At 31.6% G+C, this 25,428-nt stretch overlaps 1 protein-coding gene across 3 annotated transcripts in view; it reads left to right on the top strand.

The window, feature by feature from the left end:
* The first annotated feature begins 3,448 nt into the window (after window positions 1-3,448).
* Window positions 3,449-25,428, top strand: part of Mtp (microsomal triacylglycerol transfer protein) — a 39,092-nt gene continuing 17,112 nt past the window's right edge. For 2 of the 3 annotated variants that reach the window (XM_033472489.2, XM_033472473.2), the window contains exons 1-3: window positions 3,449-3,581; window positions 19,436-19,595; window positions 23,776-23,799. In XM_033472489.2, the coding sequence (XP_033328380.1) occupies window positions 19,529-19,595; window positions 23,776-23,799 (91 nt within the window). In that variant the 5' untranslated portion in view covers window positions 3,449-3,581; window positions 19,436-19,528. Of the gene's footprint in view, window positions 3,582-15,370; window positions 16,877-19,435; window positions 19,596-23,775; window positions 23,800-25,428 lie in introns of those variants that run through there. The other variant, XM_033472480.2, reaches the window with a different exon arrangement.

Below are 25,428 nucleotides of genomic sequence, written 5' to 3'. Positions count from 1 at the left end.
CCCTCGAATCCGCCGCCACCGGCGGCTACCCCTTGCCGAGCGATTTATCCTCGGGTAATTAGCACGGGTAATAATTAATGCCGCCGCGCATTGTGCTAATTATCACCGGAGAACCTTTTAAGAAATGAAAGAACATTCGAAATAAAACAAAGAGGACCGACCGTAGGAGCGCCGGACGAGCAAAGGGCCGACGCGCGACGAGCGGAGTTTCGCAGAGATAAATAGCACGATAGAAAGATATTTACAAACCCGGTTGCCAGACTACGCCGGTAATAGGTAATAATGCGATAGGCTCGAGAGCGCGATAAACTTCTATGAGCGCGTAGGCGATCGTAATTGAACATTCAGATCTGTTCTTTGACTTGGCGAGATTTCTTGCAAGGGCAACGTTCTGCGGCAAGAAGATTCGACGATCAGTTAAAAACCCTTTGCGCTCGGAGAATTTTTTTCAAGCTCTTGCGCTACGATTTTTCTCGCGGCTACGTTGATTAACGTTACATCGTTTTTTATCATTTCCCTACGGGAACGCGACAATTTTTGTTCTCCTTTTTTTTGGACTTCGTTTCGTTTCGTTCCCAGATTTTGGTAACAGAAGAATCAGAGTTTGTTTGGAGCTGGAAGGAATATTACATTTGAATTTAGAAGATTTTGTATAAAATCACGAGTCTGGCTCGTTATTATAGTGCAGAGGTATTGCATAATATAGCATATACAGGATGTCACAAAATTATGGTATTTTCGGGAAATGAGGAGTTGCTGAGGTCATTTGAAGTAACTTTTTCCTTAGCGAAAATGCAATTCGTGGCGTCGTTTACGAATCATTGACGAAAAACAGTGACCAATGAGAGGCGAGATCTGTTGGCGCAAGGCAACCGAGCCAATGAGCGGAACTGAGCCTCGTCTCTTATTGCTTCGTGTTTTTCGTTAATAACTCGTAAACAAAGCCACGGGTTGCATTTTCGTTAAGGAAGAAGTTACTTCAAACGAGCTGAGGAACCTTCTATTTCCGGATTGCGAGACATTTTGGGGACACCCTGTATAGTGCGCAGCATAGTGTATTATACAGGGTGTCCCATTTAAGTTGATATTGCAGAAAATCTCATAGAGATACGCGATTTAAAGCAAACAAGCTGACGCACGTCCTTTACTAATAGTTTCTTAATGCGTGAACGTTTTCAAGGTTATTTCAAGGTCATTTTGCTTTTTTTTATCGTAATTCTACATTTTTTACTTTGGAATCATAAAGAAATTCATACCTTTTGTTTGTATCATTTTCTTGTAATATAATATTCTTGAATGAAATGAAATAAGTATGTAATAGTGAATGTAGTGATGAATAAGTAACTTTGTCATTTTAATAGAGAAACAAAATTATCCTTAAAATAAACATGAAAAATCGGCTGAGTATCTTCAAAAGATACTGAACTTACAAATAAATGTTTTCATTATTAAGAAAATAAGAAAACTCTTCCGAATTTGTTGTGAATTTAAATTGAACTTGCAAAATTGGCAAATACAAAGTTCACTTTACTGTAACAACTATTACATTCGCATGAAGCACATTCTAAATTCAATAAATATAATGGTAGACTGCTGAAATTGATTAATAACGTAATAATAATTATTACATGAAAAATAAGATTCTGTTCAGTACTAATTTTTATAAATATTAACTAACATAGTATACATGAAAAAATAAATCATCCTGTCAGATAGATAATAATAACCATTTTCAAACAGTATGCAATTACTAAATGTAAGAAACTTATTTAATACTTCTCAGCATGACAATTATTACACTTGCTAGTAGTCTGCAGATCTTTACGCATTTATGGCATAGACAGATGTTAAAAATACAAGAAAACATAAAATTTAACTGGTCTAATAACATTTTTATTTTGCTTTTACAATGGATAGTTTTTTATAGTTGACGAAGTTATAGTTTTCTTTAATTCTAATTTTTGTAAAATGAGAGTTTACATAAAGATCCGCAGCCTTCGCATTAGTATACTAAATATAAGTTATATTTTATTATAATAAAAGTTCTAATCATTAGTATTATACATTATTATAATATAATGTATTATAATTTTATTACAACATAATAATTTATTTATAATAATTTTAATAAAAATTCATAATGATTTTATTACAATCATTATACATTATTATAATATAATGTATTATTAGTTAAGCATATTAATAATTTATGGGATAGCAAAAATTGTATATTTACAAATATTATAAGTTGAAGTGTCTAAAGGTTCTATATTCAATTATTTTGTTTCGTAAAATATTGAATGTTCATCGTTTTCACTTCATTATGTTATTATTTCTTTGTGATAGAAAGAAAGAAAATTATGCTTTCAAACTTTCAATCCATCATGTTGTCTTCTTCATTGTACAAATAATAAGATTAACTGTGCTTCAAACTCATGTGACTCTATATACAGTAGCAAAATTATAAATCAACTTTACGCTACATTAAGAATAATTTTCGGGAACTAATAGTTAATAATAATAATATTAATATAAATAATAATAATATTAATAATAATAATAATACAATAATCAAATCATACATAAATAGATAAAATGCACAATTTTAATGCTTGCCATTACTGAGCACGACTATATAATTTTATTTGCAAGTCAATTTTAAATAATTTTAAATAGTTAACTATTTTCCCCTACAAAGAGGTAACACATCATCGCGTCGACATCTAGTCACTTTACACAGAACTATAAAAGCAAACTGCATGATCATCAAATGATAATTTACCGACTTCCCAGCGTGAACACCATCCACCATCTGCTTGTCTAACATTAAACTAATTAAATGACAACGTTCATCACTAGATAAGTCAGTATTATTTATCTACCAGCAGTAATAGATTTAAAATACAATGAAAATGTGAATATATCGAAATTTTCACAGCACTGTCCTATTGTTAACAGTGTCACACATTTACACATTTCGATGCAATAAATACCAAAAAATTTACAATGTAAAATATATACATATAAGTCAATGAGAATAGTACTGATAAGATAAAAAAACAACTGCTTCATTAATTATTATTCAAGTATCGGTCTAGAAACGTTACTTTTCCATATGGGTTTTTTTAGTATGACCAACGAAAGAGTCCACCTCCCGAACGACGAAATCGAGTATTATTTATGGAATGTAGCTGCTTCGAAAGACAAAAGAAAAACCGAAACGCGGATGAAGCATGCTGAAGTTTGAAATTCGGTGAGGTCAGCAACAGAGCATAGGTCAAATCACATGATAAAGGGGCTTTCACGGTCGCTTCGTGATAGAATTTACGATGCTCGACGGACTCCTTTGACATACTTTGTTTGCCTAGACTGCGATCAGTGCATTTCTTGCCTTCGGCGAACAACGTGCATTACGTGTTCGGTTTCAGTGACGTCTCGAACTTATTCTGTGACTCCAGTTCCGCGAAATTCAACTGTTACTGCAGTGCTTCGACTTTCTTTTCCTTCCGCAAGTCAGGAACTCCGTGCCATTGTTGAAACTTCGTTACCACAGGAGAATGCATTTCTTACTCTAATTTCAGGTAAAACGCTCCAAAATGCTTTCTTCCTATTTTTTTCTTCTTTCTGTCATCTTCCCTGCTATTTTTCTAGACGAGGACATTTGGCAAATTTATTCAACACTAGTTGCATATAATAATTATCCCATTGCATGAATATCTGCAATAGCGATTGTCAAAATGCGAAGCTATTGCGTGAACTGCTACTAATTTATAATTAGTTGATATATAACATCGAACGAGTGTTTTCTTCGTAGTCTTCTGGGTTGGTCGAACGAGTTCCTTGGTTAAAAATTTAAGACGACGATGTCCCAATTGGACCTGAACAAATTTTATTTGAAATGAAAATGAGAAATAACTATTTGAGATCATTCATTTCGTTGTTTCCAATGATGTTATTTGAAAATAAAAATAATATCGATTCGTTTGAAATGATAGTAACTTGAAACAAAGAATAATTTTGATATTTTTTATTTCAAATATGACGAAAAAAATGATTCTGAAAATAGTATTCAACAAAGAGATTTTATTTTAAGAAATCATTACATCAGTTTGCTTTGAACAAAAGCTCTTTCCTCAAAAAGTTCATCGTTTAGAGATTTTTTCTAGGTTTATCTAAGGGGAAAAGGGTGGGGTGGGGATGGAGGTGTTATTCTTTAAAAAAATGTTTCTTTTTCTGCGATAATCATCTAATATTGTTTTAGAAAAGATTCCTGGCATGAAAATAATTATGCAGTGAAATTAAGTGTTATTCGAAATAATATTCCAAATAATGTAATTTCAACCTTTTTTTTGAAATCGACTTTTTCTGAAATCGTTAATACAATGATTCCAAGAAGTACATATTTGTACCTGTTTTAAGACGAAATAACTTTTTCAACCCTTTGCACTCAAATGTCTGCTCTTGGGAGATAACGTGACTGCTGCTAATTATAGTAAAAAATTTGCATCGATACTTAAAATCTACTTAAACGGAGCAATCATTTCCAACGTTATATCATTTTATATTTTCCTGAATTTGATACTTACTATTTTGATGATGAATATATTCAATTTGCTGGTAGAATCAAATGGCTTGATTTTTTATTTAGATGTTCGATGAACCAGTTTACCAGACAATAACTAAACAAAATTTTGCAAAAAATTGCAATTAATTGTAGTAGGAAAGATTATTTAAAAATGATGTTTTTCAAATTTTTTATCTAAGCATACGACGAAAATTTAAACAATGCGTTCTATGGATCTCGGTAATATAAATAAGAAATTGACTGTCGCAAAAAGGAGTATAGGATTACTTTTATTAAAATGGTATAATTGAATAATTAAATGATATGGGAGAAATGAAAGTCGCTGTATTGAATGATCAAATGATGAACGAATAGTCAGATGAGTGAAATTAGTGTAGAAAGTGTTAATATTTTAATAATACATTTCACAAATTGATAAAATATTATCATAAGTGTACGAATAATTTTGTAGCCATCATGTAAATAAATCTTTGCGAATTTCGTCATTGTAAGCGTATCACGGAGCGTTAATAACAATTGGGAGAATTATGGACAGCATTGTTTCAAGTTTCGAAATGTGGCATGCAGCCGCCATGCTCCGCAGTTTAATTTATTTAGTATTTTTTTTAATCTACAAATTACTCGGTCTGAAACTTCACTTAGTTCAAAAATCGTAGATACTTTGTATTTCATTAACATTTATCATACTGTATACTTCAGAATATCATCATTTCTAAAATTGAAGTTTCAACTTAGTCAAAAATTTCTCAAGTTTTTTTGTTTAATAAATAGATGAAGACACAAATAGTTTCTAATTTTGCCGTTGTTAGATGTCGTAAAATATTTTTGTAGGTTCAATCCTCGTTAAAATCAATGAATATTAACGATTTAATTACTGTGATCATACTAACGACCTTTTTGTAGTATCTCACATGTAAACATACTAAAACAATTTTTTAGCAATTATGAAATACTATATATTGAATTTTCTTTGTCAATAAATAAAGTGAGCGGAAATGAAACGGAAATGTTAGATATATAAACAATAAAATTGTTTCTTCTTTAACCATTTGAAAACTTGCTACTGTAAATAGCGAAATAATAAAATAATAAGGAAAATATATATATTGCAGTTTATAAATAAGTGTGACTCGTACGCGTTGATAAAGATTTGAAATCGAACGAATATTGTTATTAAAGTATAAATTTTATTACAATACAATGGTTTCACAATGATTTATGGAACAGAAAATAGAGAAAAAGTAATCATTAGAAACAAAATCTAGTGAAATATAATTTATAGTTTTCTTTTCTTCGTATCTTGAGAACACTTTTGTCAAAGTTCAAAGGATTAGAATCTTGCCACTTGCAATTATCAGTTACTGTTATTGTTAATGTTTGGTTAACCGAAAGGTAACGGTTGCTGATTGAAATCTAACGGTTAGCGGTTTCAGTATAATTCATGACTCCATTTCCGACCCTGTCCTTGAAATTAATCAGAAAAGGAAATATCAATTTTCCATTAGCGGTTTGGGGTTGTTTGTTGGATTGCCTATATTATTAAAAATTGTGAATCGTTTAACACAATAGCGTGCATTCTGCCAACATATACTTCATTGGTTTTACATTTTATAAAGCAAATAAAAATAATTCTGAAAATATTATATGTATAGAAAAAGTTTATTCCTATGTTATATATTGATATACTTGAGTAATGTTTAAACAATATATTGACTGACGGAATAGTAAAAAAAAAGGGCAGAAAAATATACAGATATTTGCAATAATTTCAAGTTCTTTCAAGTAGATAAATAATTTCCAAATTGTTGAGTCACTAATTTTTTAATTTACGATTGTAAAGATACATTTATGAGTTATTTATTCAATATATGTGTTAATCGCGGAAAATATTAGAATAACACTCGTTAAAAATCAGAATAAATGTCTTATCGTTACTTTTATAAATTAATGTAAAACAGATGCTTTTAGAGCTCCGTAAATCTAGTGTAAACAAAAATGGAGTCTAAATATCGTCACATATGGAATTATTATACTGTAGGTATAAATTATTGTAAATTGTAACAGATCATTTTTCATAAAGCATGACGAGTCAATGAATCATAATTAGTAACGCGCAACGTTATCTGCAAAACAGATAGAGGACGGGTTTGCAAAATAGAAAATTATGTAAGTAGTACTTTTATTACGCGTCAAATCCCGCGTAAAAGATGCGACTGTTGAGACACTGCCAGAAACGCACATCGTGTAACAAGGTACTTTTTCAATGCAGAATAAAATTTGCGATAGGTTAGGGTAAGTGCGAATATGGAACAATATTGAGTTCTTATTAAATACCATAATTATAATAATAATAATATAAACTTTATTATAACAACTTCATTATTTATGGTACACACAATATCAGAACAAACATAACATATAACACCATATGTTATGATGATAACATGACTGCGGATCTTGATATAAGATAAAAATGTCTTCCATCGATTTAATAAAATAGAAACCACATTTCCCTTCTGTCTTAAATAATTTAAATTAAATCAGTGCGATCGAAACTCTTGAATTTTTTTAGTTTTCTTACTATTTCTAATCATATCTACGCATTTTTGTCGTAAATGCATCAAATCCACAGTCTAATAACAAACGAGATTCATGTGTCGTATACGTAATCATGAATGGCACATTCATACAAATTTTGCACTCAAAATTAATTTTTTTATAGATCATATTCATGACAGCTGGTTGAATAAGCGAGATTCTAGCTGATAAGCTAGATATGATCGCTGGCAAAAGCGTATTATAAAATTAAATAAATAAATAGTTTCCCATAAGAAAGCAAATTGCGCTTACTATACCGGTGTAATATTGCAGCCTTCGTAGTTCAGAATTGACTATTATATAGATATAATAGATAGATATTATATATATAATATATATTATAATATATATTACAATATATAGATATTATATATATAATATAGTTATATAAATATAATAGTTATAATGACTCCCACTCCGCAGTAGGGAGTCCCAGCGTATCACGTGACTTACTCCCACTCCTTCGATTCGAAATCTAGCTTATTCTCCCGAGTACCATGATCATATTTGCAGTCCAAATTAAATTATATTTATCTTTCTGCACTCCAGATTAATCCTTTTCGTATTCACCTTTTGCTACATCAATGGCACGCATAAATAATTTAACTCCTTCCTATGAGCATAACGTAATTTACTTCTTTGCTTCAATAACCTGAGTACATTACATAACATTTGATGCGTATGGAAGACATGGGTGACCCTGGTTGTCAGGTTTGGATGCTATATTCCAGCTTTGAGGAGTGAGGGAATGTGCTATGGTGAGGCGACCTTCACTGCCTCGACTCATTCGTAAATTTAACTATAGTTTTGTGCAAACATCTCGAAACTAAAGTCGAATGACGTTGAAATAAAAAAAGAAATAAAAAAAGAATATTATTGTTTGTAAACATTTCAGATTAGATTTCTGATAGATTACATGCAAACAGTATTTGCATAAGTAATTGTAATTTATATTTATTATATTTATGATTAAGTTATAATAGATAATATTAAGTAGTAGAAATATTTCCGCCATTATTTAAAAAAAATGCAAAAGCATTTTAATAATAATTCTATAAAAATAGAATTGTCCATATTATACCTGCGACGAAATAAAAATTCAGCAATATTATCGGCATAGTATTCTTTTTGTGTCCCGTATCTAGGAATGTTGGCACTGGTTTCTCGCCAAATGTGCTCAATGTTTTTAGCGTGGTCCCCACTATCCGGATCCACAAAATTTAATTTGTGATTTGCTGCCAAATTTGTATAACCTTCTTCGTGTAAACAGTTGCGATTATATGAAATAACGTCTCAGAACTTCGATCAAGAACTGGTACAATAAATACTGGATTTTTATACTTTTCGCATAAAAATCCACTAACCATCCACGAGACGTCCTTTATTGAACTTGCGTTTCCGAATTTTTGCCTCATCAATCACAACAATTTCGTTTTCGCCACCTATTTCAACGGCTTCTTTACGCACCCATAAAATGCATAATTCTCGACAAAAACTAGTCCAATCCACGACGGTTTCCGAGCTGATACTTCTTGTCGAGGTAGTCGTAATATCAAATGGTATCCAATAAATCGACAAATAGTTTCTAACGATAAGTGTGCATTATAAAACCACGTATTATGATAAGCAATAATTTTTGTCACATTGCTTTCGTGCACGTTTTCTGTTTCGATTGTGACAATAATAGGTATTGTGGCATTTAAATATCAGATCTTCTCTATCAAGCGTTTAGGTTAATCAGAAAATCAACTAACGTATTGTGGCTATTACAAATATTCAGGTATTCGTTCAACTTCATTTCATCTTAATTCACTAATGCTATATGATAGTATTAGAATTTGTATTGTTTCGTGGTGTTTCTTATTGGTCATTGTTTTTCGTTGATATAACGAAGCCGCGCATTGCATTTTCGCTAACGAAAAAGTTATTTCAAAAGAGCGCGGGAACCTCTCATTTCCCGGAAGGACCATAATTTTGGGACACTCTGTATATGAAATGTATTTTCATGAACATATCGGAGACTAAAGGTGCCCGGCGCTAATATAGTATAGGAAAATAGTTGTTCAGAATGATGACCTTGACTACATATTTCAAGGTCATTGAAATCGATGTGAGGACCGTATTCCGAATAATTACCCATATTTATGTAAAGTTGTTTATTATTATTAAGTTGTACAGTTAAGTTATATAAAGTTGTTTATTGTCATTATTATTATTATTGTTTATTATCGTAAAGTTTCTTTTTTAGATATACAGAGTGTCTCAACTAAAGAAGGCAACCTACAGTGCCGTGAACAATCATAAACTCAAAGAAAATTTGAAATTTTTACTGATATTTAAACAAAAACCAAAAAAAGTTGTATTTTTATATTTCTATTTTCTATTGTTTCTAGTATAGAAATTTGTACACAGTTTTTGTTTAAAAATATAAAGGATACTTCGAGTCTACAATTATTAGCAATGCTGTATCGGCGATTAAACATATAATGGAGTTCACAGAGTTGAAAAGTCACTGTTGCACAAAAGCCACGTGTTTACAGTCGTTTAATCGCCAATAGCAGTTATCGAAAAGGGGACGTTGTTATGATTAATTTATCGTGCTGCGTTCGAAGTGGCAAAGAGATCACAAGTTTTTTTTTACAACTGAACAACGTCAGTCCATCGTTTATGCGCGTGCATTCCAAACTGCGACCACCACAAACACAATTAACGTGCTCGTTGGATGGAAAGCAATTAGTAGAACGTTAACCAACAGTTTCATAAATTACAAATAATTCACGACGACACGCAACTACGAAGCGATTAACTCTCTTCTATCATTTTATCATGCTTCTGAAAATTGTATGCATGATTTTCGCTCGGAACGTGTATGTAATAACAATTTGTCCACTATTTACTTTAAATTAACATGCTTCAATTAACATACTTTCAAATTTCAAGCTTACGTTAATTTGCAATCGGCTGATTTTTATGCAAAATAAACATTGTCAGCATCAATTGTAAGAAGCAGTAACCAACTAAAAGTTTCTTTCTTTCTCTAACAATTTTAATAAGTTGGGAATAATATATTCACACACATTTTTAAATTACTTAAATTTTCTTACAATTCTTGTAGATCTTCTACTCATTTTTGTCATAAATACATAAAATGCACCGTCACTTTTGCATTTCATTTGAATACGTTTTCGCGTGGTTGCGATACTTTTCGAATAATTTCCTCCTGTTTCTGAGTTATAATGTTAACAACGATGTAATTTCTCGATCAGTTGTTCTCTTTGTCGTAAATTATTTATTATTTCCGTTATAATTTTCTACCGAATTTTTACCAAACTATAACAATTATATTATAAGAATCAGATTAGAAACATTAAAGTGTTGATAGTAACATTTTATTAATGATTTGAAACACGACATAAATTAACAACCTCGATCGCCTCCTGTTTCTCATTCATCATTTCAATTATTCAATACATTGACTTTTACTTCTCTCACATCATTCAATTATTCAATTTTTCGATCAACTATTCCATTATTCAAGTATTCAAGTATTCAATTTTTCCAACAATCCATTATTCGAGTATTCAATTATTACATTATACAATTATTCAGTTATTCAAGTATTCCTATTATTCCTATTAATTAATTAATTTTTATTAATAGGAATAATAGGAATACTTGTGTAACTGAATAACTGAATAACTGAATAATTGAATAATTGTATAATGTAATAATTGAATACTTGAATAATGGATTAATTGAAATTCCTATTAATTCCTGTTAATAAAAATAGCTTCTCTCTCTCTCTCTCTCTCTCACATAAAGCTATCCACATAGGTCAGAAATAAAGTAATAATTATTCCCAAATTCATGCAATGTCTTCCAAGTTGTGCGTTTCATTGGTTCGGTTTTGCTATAAACGCATAAACTCTATAATCTAATAATCGTCATCATTTTAATAGTCACTGTCCAGAGTACACTGTACACTCTACAGATTTCTGTAAAGAGATCTACATCCCCGTTCCATAAATCTAAGTCTATAAACGCAGGCCACGAACCTGCTAACGCATTGATTACGGTACTCGACTCTATTGGCGGTTTTGCGCACGACGCCCACTTGCTCGCATTTTTGCTTCATTGTCATTCATACTCGTACTTACGTAAAACCTGTATTTGCTTCCTCGCTGTGCAAATACAAAGTTATCGAAACAACATACTGGATATCTAGGAAAATTCTTGCTATTTACAATGTAAAACATTCAAATTATACTTTCCTTTCGCGAAATTTTAGTTTCTTTTATCATTAAAGGTCGAACAATTTAGACTAACGCGCGAGCGAAAATTTATTTTATTTATTAGGAGATTTTTCGCGACGACAATAAAATAAATATACTACTTACATATTTATGTTAGTATACGTGTTTCCCTGTATTTTTGAACAATTTAGTTACAACTAATGAAAAGGGTGCTCGATTGTATTATAAATCATTTCTTTCTACAAATTTATGCTGTGCACTTTATTGTTCAATTCTTGTTTTGGACATTCTTTAATCCTTTAAGTATTGACTAAAATGAGAATGTATAGTAGAAGAAATATTTACTTTTTATATTATTTTTACGCCTTTATGTTAATTTTTTTTATTATATGAACGTCATTCAGATAATGTTACTTGTGCCTACGCTAGTCGATCAAATCTTTCATAAATATTGTAAATCAAACATTCTTTCCGTAATGCTGTACATATAACGAAAATAATAAGATAATATTGCAGAATAAATTCACGATAATTAGTAGACGCGATCTGTTGTTTCGAAAATGGAAAATTTCTCGATTTTAATTCTATTACAAGGAATCTCTTTTAGTCATTAGGTACAAAAACGAGAATTTGCATACAGATGCAGTCTATTAATTAGAATAGCACTTAGTCGATATGGTACTTACACTTCTTAATTAGAAACTGGTATCAAATATTTTACATAACTATTAGTATATTAATTAATTTCATGTTCCATCTCATTAACGTTTTTAAATAACTCCTTACCGTAAGAAGATTCCTGAAATGTTACACCGTAAACAACTTCGTTAATGTTTCTTTTTTCGCTTAGACGCTCCCAGGAGTTTATTTTCTGAGTTCGTTTGGCTCTTTTGCTATTAATCTGATTACACGGTATTGATGACAAGTGTTTCGATTACTATAATAGGCTAATGGCGACCAGTATTTCAGTTACTAGCATGCACTAATCACAACAAATATTATACTCACTAATATACCAATATTCTTTATTTCAAAAAGTTACTCCAAATCTATTCAGCTGTAATTAAATGTTATTAATATTATTTAGGAAAAAAATCAAGGATTCTATACTCCTGGGATCGGTATTATAGGAACTGAACATGTAATAAATAATTACTTCAACAATGCCTAAGTATATCATCTCGTTTTGCTCAATATTACCACGAAATAGTTGTTTAATAATCTATTAGACGATCTAAATACTTTCTTCGAATCAAACCGAGGGTGCAAAAATACATTATCATGGCTCCGACGTAATAATTTTGTGACACCCTGTACATAGTATGAAGACAATAGTACATATTTTGTTGTGACTAGACGATTAGAGGTAATGTGCAAGACGACTTGGCTAGTAATGCGTTTTATGCCGCATACATTGACCTACGGTTCAAGAACATACAGGGTCACCGAAGGTTAATTAAGATAGAAAATTATTTTCGATACGGAAGCGATTGAAGAAATTCATGTCTTCTTCGGTGAATGAGTATTCAGTTACATTGTTTGTTTTATATTGATTGTATAATCTACTTGTGAATACAATTATTAATTTTACCATTATTTATCCTGTAATCGTTACTTATTTGTTTCTTGCGGCATTAGTTTGTTTATTGTGGTTATGCTTTTATTCATTGTTGAAAATATTGCTAAATTATAAAATGAACATCGTGTGTATACTATGTCATGAACAAATTACGGAAATGTTCAACTGCTTTTGCGAGCTAAATTACTTTTATGTCAATTGACCTTCAACGACTTTCATTGACCTTTTCATTGACCTTGATCAGTAAACGCAACTGAGAAAGTTTTGCAAGATAAAACATAAGAATTAAAGCAGAATAATAAAACATAAGACTAAAACATAATAATACATATAACATAAGATAAACATAAGAATTAAATTATTATACACATATATATAAACATAATATATATAAACATAAGAATTAAATTAATATAACATAAGATAAAACATAAGAATTCAAGAAGAATTAAAGCTATTCGTTATGTCCTTTCCATTATCGACTACAAAAATAATTATAGACATCACATCCTGTATCTCTTGACATAAAACAATTTTTTTCTTACCGGCCAATAACATCCTAACTTACAGGTGCAGATATTTCAAACGTCAGGATAGTTCACCTAACTAAAGAAGTCCAAACAGCGAATTTCTCATCAGCAATACAAGAAAATGTTAGAGGAAAACATGATTTAAGAGGTGGTAATCAAAAATGTATCTCATCTTTCTTTCTTAAAGAGAACAAATTTCTCTCAAAACTCACATTTTGTTAAGATCTCAAGATCACTGATACCTTTCTTAAACAAAACGGTATACTTGTATTACAGTCACTTGATTAACCAACGTCAAAACGAGTCCAACGACCTATAGTACCATGACCTACGCGCGACCTCTAGCAGGAAATATTAATAAAAATAGATATTATGTATAAAAAAATGAAATTAATTTTAGCAGGTGCTCAGAACGATGTCCAATAAATTCTATAAGTTCTTGTTGACGACAAATGACCTCCTATCAAACTCTCCTTAAAATTTTGTGATTAACATTTACACGTGCAGTTTTTATAATATGACCGCTGCTCAAGGTCACGTAAGGGACCTCATATTATATATTATAAATCGTTGAATTCTCCTTGGATTTGACTGTTAATATGATATTATTCGAATTATACAGTCCCACATTTGAAAGGAAAACATCGATGACCTTAAAGTCTTGAAAGATGACAATGAAAAAAGGTTTTCTCTTTCTATGACCATTTTGTATCTCATACTTGAGATGCTCAAGATAGATGGATCATCCTATATAACTACCTTTTATTGGTAATAGAAGTAGTAAAAGTCGAATTTTGACCAAAATGTTACAGGTCCTTGCATTTACGAAAAGAAAAGTGCTTCGAAATCGAATATAATGTACATTTTGTGAACCTAATGAAATTAAAAACACGTCATCAACCTCTATATCGAAAAGCTGACATCTGTGACCTTGCATTGCACTTCAAATGACTTAAAAGCCGTCCTTTGAAACGTACAGATGGATAGATATACGAATTTCCGTGCCTTAAGCCATTTTTTGCTTTGCTAAGGCTGTCATGAAACACTCTAATTTTCATTTAATACGCTAAAAATATATTTCGATATTTCAAGCATTTTGGTCTTCGGAAATATCTTTTTGCGTTGGAAATATTTTTTCAAAGTTGTCCGAACATTAATGGGAGCCACTGTATTACCATTAATGTTCGGACAGCTTTTAAAACGCAATAAATTCTCCACAACTGGACTAAACGACTCGCTTTTTTGTGTAGAAATGATAGAGGGACCCAGTCTACTAGATTGTAACTAGAGCGCTCTTTTTAAAATTTTGCTATTGCTTGAAGTGACGAAAAAGAAAAATAAAACACTCATGTTTGAATATTCAAACTCGATTTTCCCATAAACCAGGTCCCAAATATAAAAAAGCTATTCTATATTTTTTGTTCATGCTTTTTTATGAGGGATCACCTGGTGTCCGCTTGTACATACCTTTCAGAGACACCCTGTACAATATACGTTTCGTATAAATCACATTAATACTTAATTTCTACGAAGATCTTCAGCAAGCATTTCTTCCGATTTTTGGCCAGACATATGAGTCGTTCATTTTGAAAGTGGCATAAGTCACTTTACCGTAATGAAAAGTGGTGATTTTTTAATGTTTATACGAAACTATTTATACTGAGAAAAATATCAGTATCCTGAGGTAACAAATACAAGTAAATCTTCTCGAAAGTTAGCATCCATATTTTTAAACGTGTTAAAGCGCAAACCCTTAAATATATCGACTTAATAACAAAGTGACTTATGCCACTTTCAAAATAAACGGCTCATATATTACTTTTAACCCTTTTAGTGCCGGAGGCCGATATATTGGCTCTTGCTGCACTGGCGAGAAGTGCCAGAGCCGATATATCGGCCCGCGCCTTATAGCGCTTTATAATAACAAAATTTTACACATTTACAATATATAAATATAAATATAAATATTTATGTTATTATAATGAAGTATTATGCAAAATTATATCACAAATATATTTATGACAACATAATTTTGTTTCAACAATGTTATATTACCTATAACAATTACACATTTCGGAAGAGATAATCCGTCCGGCGCTTACCATGTACCTTCGAGTTATTTTTTATGTTTGTTATGTAATATTATTTATCTTGTTACAAAATATATCAGAAATGCAATGTATATACTTTGTAATAAATGATCTATATAAAATTATGATGAAAAGATGACTTTTTGTATGTGCAAATACTTTTTGTAAGAGAGAACTGGACTTTTACTTTCTTTATGATCTTTTATACCTTTGTTATTTATATAATTTTCAATGAATATAGAAAATCTAGTGTCATTTTGTTTTTGTACTCTATTTCGTCCTTAATTTACTGCTTTTTGAATCATGTAAATATTGTTTCTTGTTTGGTTTTTACAAGCATTTTCCCAAACCCTAGTAAAACCGTGAAATTCGGCCGGTTATTCTCGCATAGGGACCTCTTTTTCGCATGGCACTAAAAGGGCTAAACTCGCCAGAACTGCTGCAGCATCGATTTAACTATATTTGCTACATTTTAACACATGGAAAATATAATACTTCTCCCTATATCTTACATGATGACAGGTAAACATAATAATGAAAATATAAATCATCAATTTACATATAATACGTTTTTAATCCGAGGTCGTCCCCTAGGTCCCCTTTAACCCGAGGTAATCCCTAGTCGTCACCGTGTTCGTACATTTCACCATCCAACCATAGCAAAGAAAATTCTCTGATTAAAGGAACACGTCGAACGATCCGATATACAAGGCTCGTAACTTGTCAAGCGACCCGATACGAAGCTACGAAGATCACTGTCTTTATTCACTGGATACTCACACGACCACAGAAGTTAATAAAGCTATCCCAATTAGCGGATCAAAGCTGTCCCGGTAGCTACGATCTATCGTCGACTAAAACAACGCTCCTCGGAGCGCGCGGCCCACTTCCTATCGCTAATGATCGTGCAACCAATACAGCCTCGAGTCCCGCGCGTAAAAAAAAAGAGCAAACTTCAGCGGCCGGAAGGCCGTTCGCCGATCGTCGGCCCGCGGAGGTGTCACTGCGGACACGATACACTGGCCCGGGAGGAGTCGACGTCTCCTGCAGTCAGCCTCTAGCAAGAATGCGGCAGGGATCACGGAAAAAGCCAGTGAACCAGACACCGTGGCGAGCTCGTCTCGTTTTAGAACGAACCGCGAGCGCGGTGGAACACGGCGTATAGCCGAAGACCGAGACCAAGATATGTACTTGCTGCGCTGCGCGTTCAGTCCCTTCCAGCTCTCGGAACAGGTTTCATGGTAGGGGACAAGTACAGTACCGGACAAATGTATTCGGGCCACTTTTAGAACGCAACAATCTTTTGCAAACTGGACTAGATTACTTGAATTTGTTTTCAATGTTACAGCGACTGGTTCGCTTTGCAAGAACTAAAATACTATTTTTTTCTGAATTTTTAAATTTCTAGGAATAATAAAAGAAAATATGTGAACTCGCGTTTTTTGACATTTTTTTATCTGAGCCTGGAATTGAAAAAGTGCATTTCGTTGATCTCGGTAATTTATGTATACGCGTATTGGAGACAAGCATTGAGATATTTTTCAAAACTGCAGGTTTCTGACAGTTGTGTTGGTCGATGGTGTCAAAGATCTGGGCAAAACTGGGATTTTCGAGATTTTTAATTGGTCGTGATAATAACATCAACCGATTTCGATGATATCGTCAGTATGCAATTTTTATTTAATATATAATGGTAACGAAGTTTATTATGTGTACATTCTTTTGCATTATTTTTGTTTACAAGTAACAATACGGTACAGTACGGTAGTAATAATTGAAACATCAGAGCCATCTATGTTAATTTTTTTTTGCACCTGCAAATATTATAATACGCCGCTTGAAAAGGAACTCTCATGATTTGAAGAAAGTAATTTTAATATTAAGACGTCGACGAATGGGTGGTGGCTGAAGTTGATTAGCATGAACAAACGAACGTGAAATTTATTAATATATAAATCTCGACAAAATATCTCAACAAATATAGATTTCATTAAGGTGCAAATAACGTGCATAGATGCGCGTGTCACAAAAATTGCTGGCAATAACTTTATATAAATAGTAAAAACGCTTTTTGCAATCGTGAAAATTTCAATTATTGATTCGCCAGAAATATCTCTCGACATAATAGAAAATTGATGGCGGGGTCTTGCAAGAGCTGTTTTTATCAACGATCGACGATTTCAAAGTCTAAATAATTTAAAAGATACATCGGGCTAGAATGGCACGAACTGCGACAAAAAAAAATGTTAAAAGACTGCGCAAGTTTTGTCACGGTGAATGATTGACGTCATCAAAAATAAGGGCAGCTCTACAAAATACCGAATACTAATAAAAACTGGCAAATTTCATTTTATTCACATATGTCTCATCATTTTGCCCCATTCTATTCAATTTTTACGTTCTTCCAGATAAAATTGTATCGAATGTTGCTATTTTCATTTATCTGACTAAAACTCATCGACAAACATAGTACAGAAAAAACTGATTACCGTTATACAGGGTGTTCCAGGGTTAAATCGACAAACTTTAGATAGAAAGGGACCATAAAACAAATTGTTCCTGTGGAAGTATGCTCTTAAGTGCTTCCTTCAAGAGATATTTACAGTAAATTCTCCCTAATTCACGCTCGGATTGTACACAAAAATGGACAATCTGTCTGTCAATTAGGGAGAAAACTTATTACCGTTATACAGGGTGTTTCAGGGTTAAATCGACAAACTTTAGATAGAAAGGGACCATAAAGCAAATAAATTTTTCCTGTGGAAGTATGCTTTTAAATGCTTCCTTCAAGAGATATTTACAGTAAATTCTCCTTAATTGACACACAGATTGTCCATTTTTGTGTACAATCCAAGCGTCAATTAGGGAGAATTTACTGTACTACTAAAGTTGCAGGACCTAGTAATGTAGATATGCTATCGAAATAATTCAGGTTTACCACGTATATAATTGAAGAAAATTGTTGTATTTATTATTAGAAATAACTGCAACTATTACATATATCGATCAAAATGACTGCAATTTGTATCGATTTATCAGCATTCAATTATAAGAAATATAATCGAAGTAGTTTCACGATTAAACAAATTGTTCATTTCATTAAATATCATTGTAAGATAAAACCTGATCAAAAAATGCTTCATACAAAAGCTACTCTCTCTCCATCTTTTTTAAATCGAATAACTTTTGTTTTGAATATTTTCCTCTAAATTACTTATGTTTCAAAAGCAATTTCCATGATCGTAAGTTCCGCTTAAGAATCCTACTACTTTCGTAGTAAATATGTCTTGACAGAAGCATTTAAGCATTTTAACCCTGAAACACCCTGTATATTATATAAAAATTGTCAAATTAATAGGGTGTAAGTTACCGAGATTTAGGAAACGCATTTTTAAAATTTTCATTACAGCCTCAGCGATAAGAAATTTTAAAAACCTTATTTTTCTATTCATTTTGCCATTCCAGGTAATAATTTATTTTAAATTAAAAAAAAAATTGAATATAGAATATTTTGAGTTAAAAAGAAAGCACTTTAATATCATGACCTAGAAGACTGGTCCCGCTATCGTCTAAAAAAAGAATTCAAATCGTTTGGTCCAGTTTTAAAAAAACTTGTTGCGTTTTAAAGGGTGTCCGAGTACATTTGTCCGGTACTGTACACCGTCCCCGTGTTATCGGCGGCCTGAATGGGAAGGGAGGAGAGGATCGACGCGAGTTGGAAGAGGGGAGGGATAGTAGAGATGGTAGCGGGATTCGATAGCGCAGGCCTGCCCCGTCTAATTACTCGTATTTACTCGCAGAAGGAGAAGAGGACGCGCCACGGAGCGACGTAAAACACGAAGAGTCCAGGGTAGTAGACACGAGGAAGGTCGTCCGAGAGGAACGAGCGAAAGATGGTCTGTCCGGAAAGGCCGGTCACGGCGCTCACCGTCTCCCTCGTCTACCTTCTGGCACTCTTCGGTGAGTTACTTACTTAGCTGTCCGTTGTTAGGCCTAACAACACTCTCTCTCTGTTGGCCCGCCTGCCGCCTTGCTTTCTGTTCGTGTCCCTATCCCCGAGCCATCCTGCCGACACGTCATCCCCGCTACTTTCGAATCGCATCGCGAAACTCATTCATTAAAAACGTATCAATCTGTGGTGGGGCCGCTGCACAGGGTTCCGCTCAGAGTTGGGCATTATTCGGATTATCTCGAATAAATATTTAACTATGATAATTGCTCTAATGAATTTCTTTCAGTCGAATATTTTATTCGAATTATTCATTATTCGTCGTGAATTATTCTATCTATTTATTCGAATAATATTTTATTTTGTAATAATAAATTATTATATTAATTTATTTTATAATAATTCGAAAAATTCATCGATCGAGTCATTTTTTATTTTGAAATTCGAAAAATTCATCGATCGAGTCATTTTTTATTTTGCAATTCGAAAAATTCATTGATCGAGTCATTTTTTATTTTGCAATTCGAAAAATTCATTGTTCGGATAATTTTTTATTTTGCAATTCGAAAAATTCATCGATCGAGTCATTTTTTATTTTGCAATTCGAAAAATTCATTGATCGAGTCATTTTTTATTTTGCAATTCGAAAAATTCATTGTTTGGATAATTTTTTATTTTGCAATTCGAAAAATACATTGTTCGGATAATTTTTTATTTTGTAACTCGAAAAGTTCTTTCTCTGGACAATTTTTTATTTTGTAACTTGAAAAAATCTTTATTCGAATATTTCGAAAAAGTGATATGAAAGAAAGAAATCGATAGACTAAGAGAAAATATTTTATATTTTATTATTTTTATTCAAATCAATTATTTTCCGTGTGCATTCCTGTATGAATAAATTCTTATTAGAATAAAATCTGACTGGAATGAATTGTTGTTTGAATAAAATTTTATTCAGACAAGAGATTGCATAAATATGTCACATTCCGTCTACTGACCGCTAATTTGCTACGATCTAACAGTATTGATACAGAATACATGACGCAAAAATTGTTAGAAAAATTCTAGAAATTACCTCAATTATTAGCAATTTTATTAAGTCGCCTGAGTGGAACACTCAAGTGTGAAGGTTTAATAGAATGTTGCAATTACGAAGTCTCGCATCAGATGGTGGTAGCAAACCTGTTAACCCTCATAAGTGCCTCAAACGTGCATTATAAGATGCGTTAAGATTATTTAATTAATGTTCGTTCGTTCGTATGCACTCTATACCTCATTTCCAGCAATTATGTTTCCTTCATAATCTCATATTTCATACAAACGGCTTGAATTGCAACAAAATTGTATATGTAGAGGTATACATACAGTATCTGGAACAGGTTTCAGTTGAACACGTAGTTGGATTCGTAATTCTTCAACGCATTTAGTTTCTGAAATTAATTTAAGAAGGTGTAGGTGGTTGAGAGGGTTAAAACTACTCTTCACCCAATTTAATCAGTTAGCTGTCGCAATCTCTTTGAAAAATGTGCAAGTTACTGTAATTATACTGTAATATTTGATTTTCTTTGTATTTTGTTTAAATACAACACTTTTATAAAATGTATAATTTAATAAGAATTCAATATTTTATGTCTAATTATGTATCAAATAAATAATTTAATAAAGAATATCAAATATATATATAAGTATAAATTATATTTATATATATATAAATTAAATAAAAATAATTTATATATATATTTAAATATACATATAATTATATATATAATTAAATATATATAAATTATATATATTTTTTTAATTTATATATATATATATTATAAATCAAATATATATAAATATATATCCTTCTTAACCAGTTAGCACTTTTTGACGAGTATACTCGTCATAAAAACATAGCAACATTTTGTGTTATGACGAGCGTACTTGTCAAAAACAGCTAAATGATTAAACGGCTGATCAAACCAAAGAATGATACTGACTTCATCAGAGACCGTTTGAACGAGCGATTAGGCATTTTCCAGAATGCTATGCATTGTCGACCCGTTTCCCAGCCGATGGAAAGAAAACTAAAGTGCGAAATGCTGTTCGAAACGTAACAGTTGTTTAGTTTAAACAATTACCCAGACATTCACGTGTAATTAACAATGTGAAATGTGTCTTTTATATTCTTTATCATTCGAAGCAATTTCCGTTGATGGTAAATTGTTTATCGAAGCGCAAAATTTATTGTTTTCTCACACACCTTCCGAACATGCCAATGTTGTTTACGATCTGCAAAATTCGAAAGGTAAAAATTAAGTAGCGTCATAAATCTTAATTTGACATATTGCCATTTTATTCAATGTTTTGATGTCATCTCTTCGATTAAATTTTCTTTCGAAGTCGAATCGATTATCTTGCGTTAAAATCTTTGCTGACTCGATCGATCATCTTTTTCGAATCTACGAAGACGTTGCGGATGCTTTTAGAATTAAGACTTCAGCTTAAGATGTTAACCGAAGAAAATTGATCGTTACAAAAATTTTTGTTTCCGAAGTTAATTTTCAGAATTTGTTTCGTGAAATATTAGTTTTCTAAGAATCCCGTTCTTTTCCTGACTTCGCTAAGAAAAACTTGCTGCTCGCAGTTCCACTTGCTTATTCATGTTGTCCGCTTTCTTCCTTTTCGGTTTGTATCAATGTCACAGCTGCCCTCGTTACCATTCTTCTTCTGTAACCAATCGTGACCGTATTTGTTGGCCGAGGTTCCAGCCTGCGGAAACAATTATTTCCGATGTTTGTATGTTTCTATTGTATGCGAAAACGCGATTGCATACTATACCGTTGGCAAAAAGTATTCGACCAAACAATTCTAACTTCTGTTAATGGAACCATTCGTATCCTTGATGTAAAAAAGATTTCGGTTAATATCACAGTTAATTGCAATGATGAAACTCGGTATACAGGGTGAGCTACGAAAAACTGGTCGCTTGAATTTCTCTGTCGGTATAAAGACCAAAAGGCAAGTTGCGAAAGTGAAATGAAGCCGTCCAAAGGGGTCATTATGATGATATTCGACAGATTTTTTGATTAGCGTTTTCTTTAAAGATCATTTCAAGGCCGTCCATTTTTTTAAAAAACGGTATCATGTATTTTTAATCTCATTATGCCATAACTAAAACAGATACGAGTTCAGTGACTTAGGATACTTTGACCTTCGAATGATTTTAAACAGAGAAATACAAGTGTCCTGCTTTTTGTGACTCACCCTATATAAAAATGAATATTACTAAATTGGATACGTTCGTTCTTTTACAAGTAGACTGCGGATTTTATGCATTTATGATACGAACGAGTAATTCAAATGCAAAATAGCAAAAATATTTGAATAATTTGACAATATTATTGTATTACTGTGAACTTGCTAAAATAATTAAAAAAAGAAATAAATGTCTATGTAGTATCTGCATCATATAATTAATGAAGAAAATTTTTATTTTGCATAAAAATCCGCAAACTATTTATAAGATACAAAATGAGAAGACACATTGGATTGTGGAAAGATTTAACAATTTTCAAGTGTTGATAAAGATGATTCAACAATGTTTTACATTGTCTTTTAATTACAATTGTCTTCATTGTTTGAAGTATTAACACTAAAACTTTCTAATGTATTGATATATTTAATATATTTATACATTATGTATAAAAAATAAATATATCATAAACATATATTATAAATATAATAAATAAATTATATTTAATATGTTTTTATATATTAATTGTAGTATTAATAGAAAAGATATTATAAAATTAAATATTATAAAATTTTATTCAGATAATTTATTCGAAATGTTTTTCTGCCATTTTTTCAACACTTAGATATTTCTTTGCACAATCCTATTCATGATTCTGATTGAATATTTTCTAGATAGTGAATTTTTATGCAAAATACAAAATTGTGTGCAGCAATTGCGAGATGCAGAAGCTGCATAGTCCTTTTCTCTCTTGGTTGTTGATTTGAATAGTTCTTAAAATAATATACTAATATTCTTAAATTCTTTTTATCGTTACACTGTTTTAAGCTTCGCGTACACAATTTTATAATGAATGCATAGAATCCGTAGTCCAATAATAGTAATGACATATAAGTGACACACAAGAAATATCAAGCATTGTTAAGAATTATAATTTCATCGTTTTCTTGCAGGTTCCTACTGTCAAATGGCGCCAGGTAAATTTTTTGAATGTTTTATAAAACTATAGAAATATCGGAATGCGTGTGAAAAGAGGGTTTTGTAAAATTGACTTCACCCTGCCAAGAATGTTCACCATAATTGCCGTCCCATAACATACCATAGAAAAACACGACAAAATCCAAGCCAGTTTGACGGCATAACCGATCTTAAGCAACCGAGAGTAGTTAGGTATTTATGATTAAACGTCATTTCATTCGGTGTCGGTATTCACTTCGCGCAAAAAGACCGAAATTGCTTGTTAATCGAAAGGAGAGACTAGTATTAATTGCTCATTACCAACACAGAAGCGTAATCACCAGTATACAGGGTGAGTCAGCTTAATTTTTCCTGTAAAAATACATATTGTATATAAAAATGTTTCGAACAAAAGGAGCATGCAGGACAACGATTAACCTTTTTGCTAAATTCCTTTCTTATCAAAATGCGAGGATCCCCTTGTTTTAACTAGAATGTGCAATATTTAATCATGCCATTCGAAAATTTATTAAATTCAAAATAAAAAAATTATTAAAGGAGCAAAGGTTCAGAAAGTAACATTTCTTCAGATATTCTTTAATTGATTTTTGATGCAAGAAATGCTCAAAATGTTATCGATTACGTGTATTAGGCTTATACAACTTTTTTACTTACCACCAAGTTAGAGTCTTTATTGAATTGTGCAAATGAACTTTTTCTTTCCTTTGTATTTTTCTACTAATTACTATATTCTTTTTTCTATAAGCTAGAAAAAATTGTGTTATATGAACACTGTAGGATAATATCAAACCTTGCACATTATTGTATGCCAATGTAATTCTGCGAAACATCTAATTAAATGGTATAATATAAAAGACAGTATATATAAAATAGATAGACAATAGTACAGGATAAAAAACAAAAATTCTGAAATACTTTCATTGGAATACAAATTCTCATAAACGGTATATGTACATCCAAAATTTTACAAAATAATTGTAGCTGCGAAAAAAAGAAATAAAGAAACAATAATAATAGAAATAAAACGATATTTTCACACGAAGGGTCAAACGACTTAACGCGTTAACACTCCACAAAGTTGAAGAAGAAAGTTTTCTCAGCTTCACACTGAGCTAAACGCCATCAAAGACACATGACTTTCCAGCATGACATGTTCAAAGAACATAATTTGCTGTCGCCTGTGTCTTCACAGGATTGATACCCTGAATTGTTTGCAGTTAAGCAAAGATATTATCTCGAAAGACGGACCGGAAATAAATGATTACGTGCACGGACAAGTTTCTTATTCTCCAGGCCCAGTGTTCGAAGGGTCAATCCCTGGGTCTTACAATTAACATAGATTTTTCCTTTGGAGAGAATAGACCTGGATCAATTTTATTTGGTATGAGAATAAAAGATAACTATTTGAAGTAATTCGTCTCGAACCGATATTTTCAAAGCTGTAAATAACATCGAATTCTGTGAAATGATTGTAATTTCAAACAATAAATTATTTCGCGACTTTTTCATATCAAGTATGAAAAAAGAAATAATCCTCGAAATAATATGCAACAGATTTTATTTTAACAAATCTTTGCATCAATTTTTCTTTATTTTAAAATAATATTTCAATGTTATTTCGAAAGTGA

The sequence above is a fragment of the Megalopta genalis genome, chromosome 4, assembly GCF_051020955.1.
Source record: "Megalopta genalis isolate 19385.01 chromosome 4, iyMegGena1_principal, whole genome shotgun sequence".
NCBI classification, from domain to species: Eukaryota; Metazoa; Arthropoda; class Insecta; order Hymenoptera; family Halictidae; genus Megalopta; species Megalopta genalis.
Note: the sequence above shows the minus strand (reverse complement) of the source record. Positions and strands in the feature narration are given on the sequence as shown.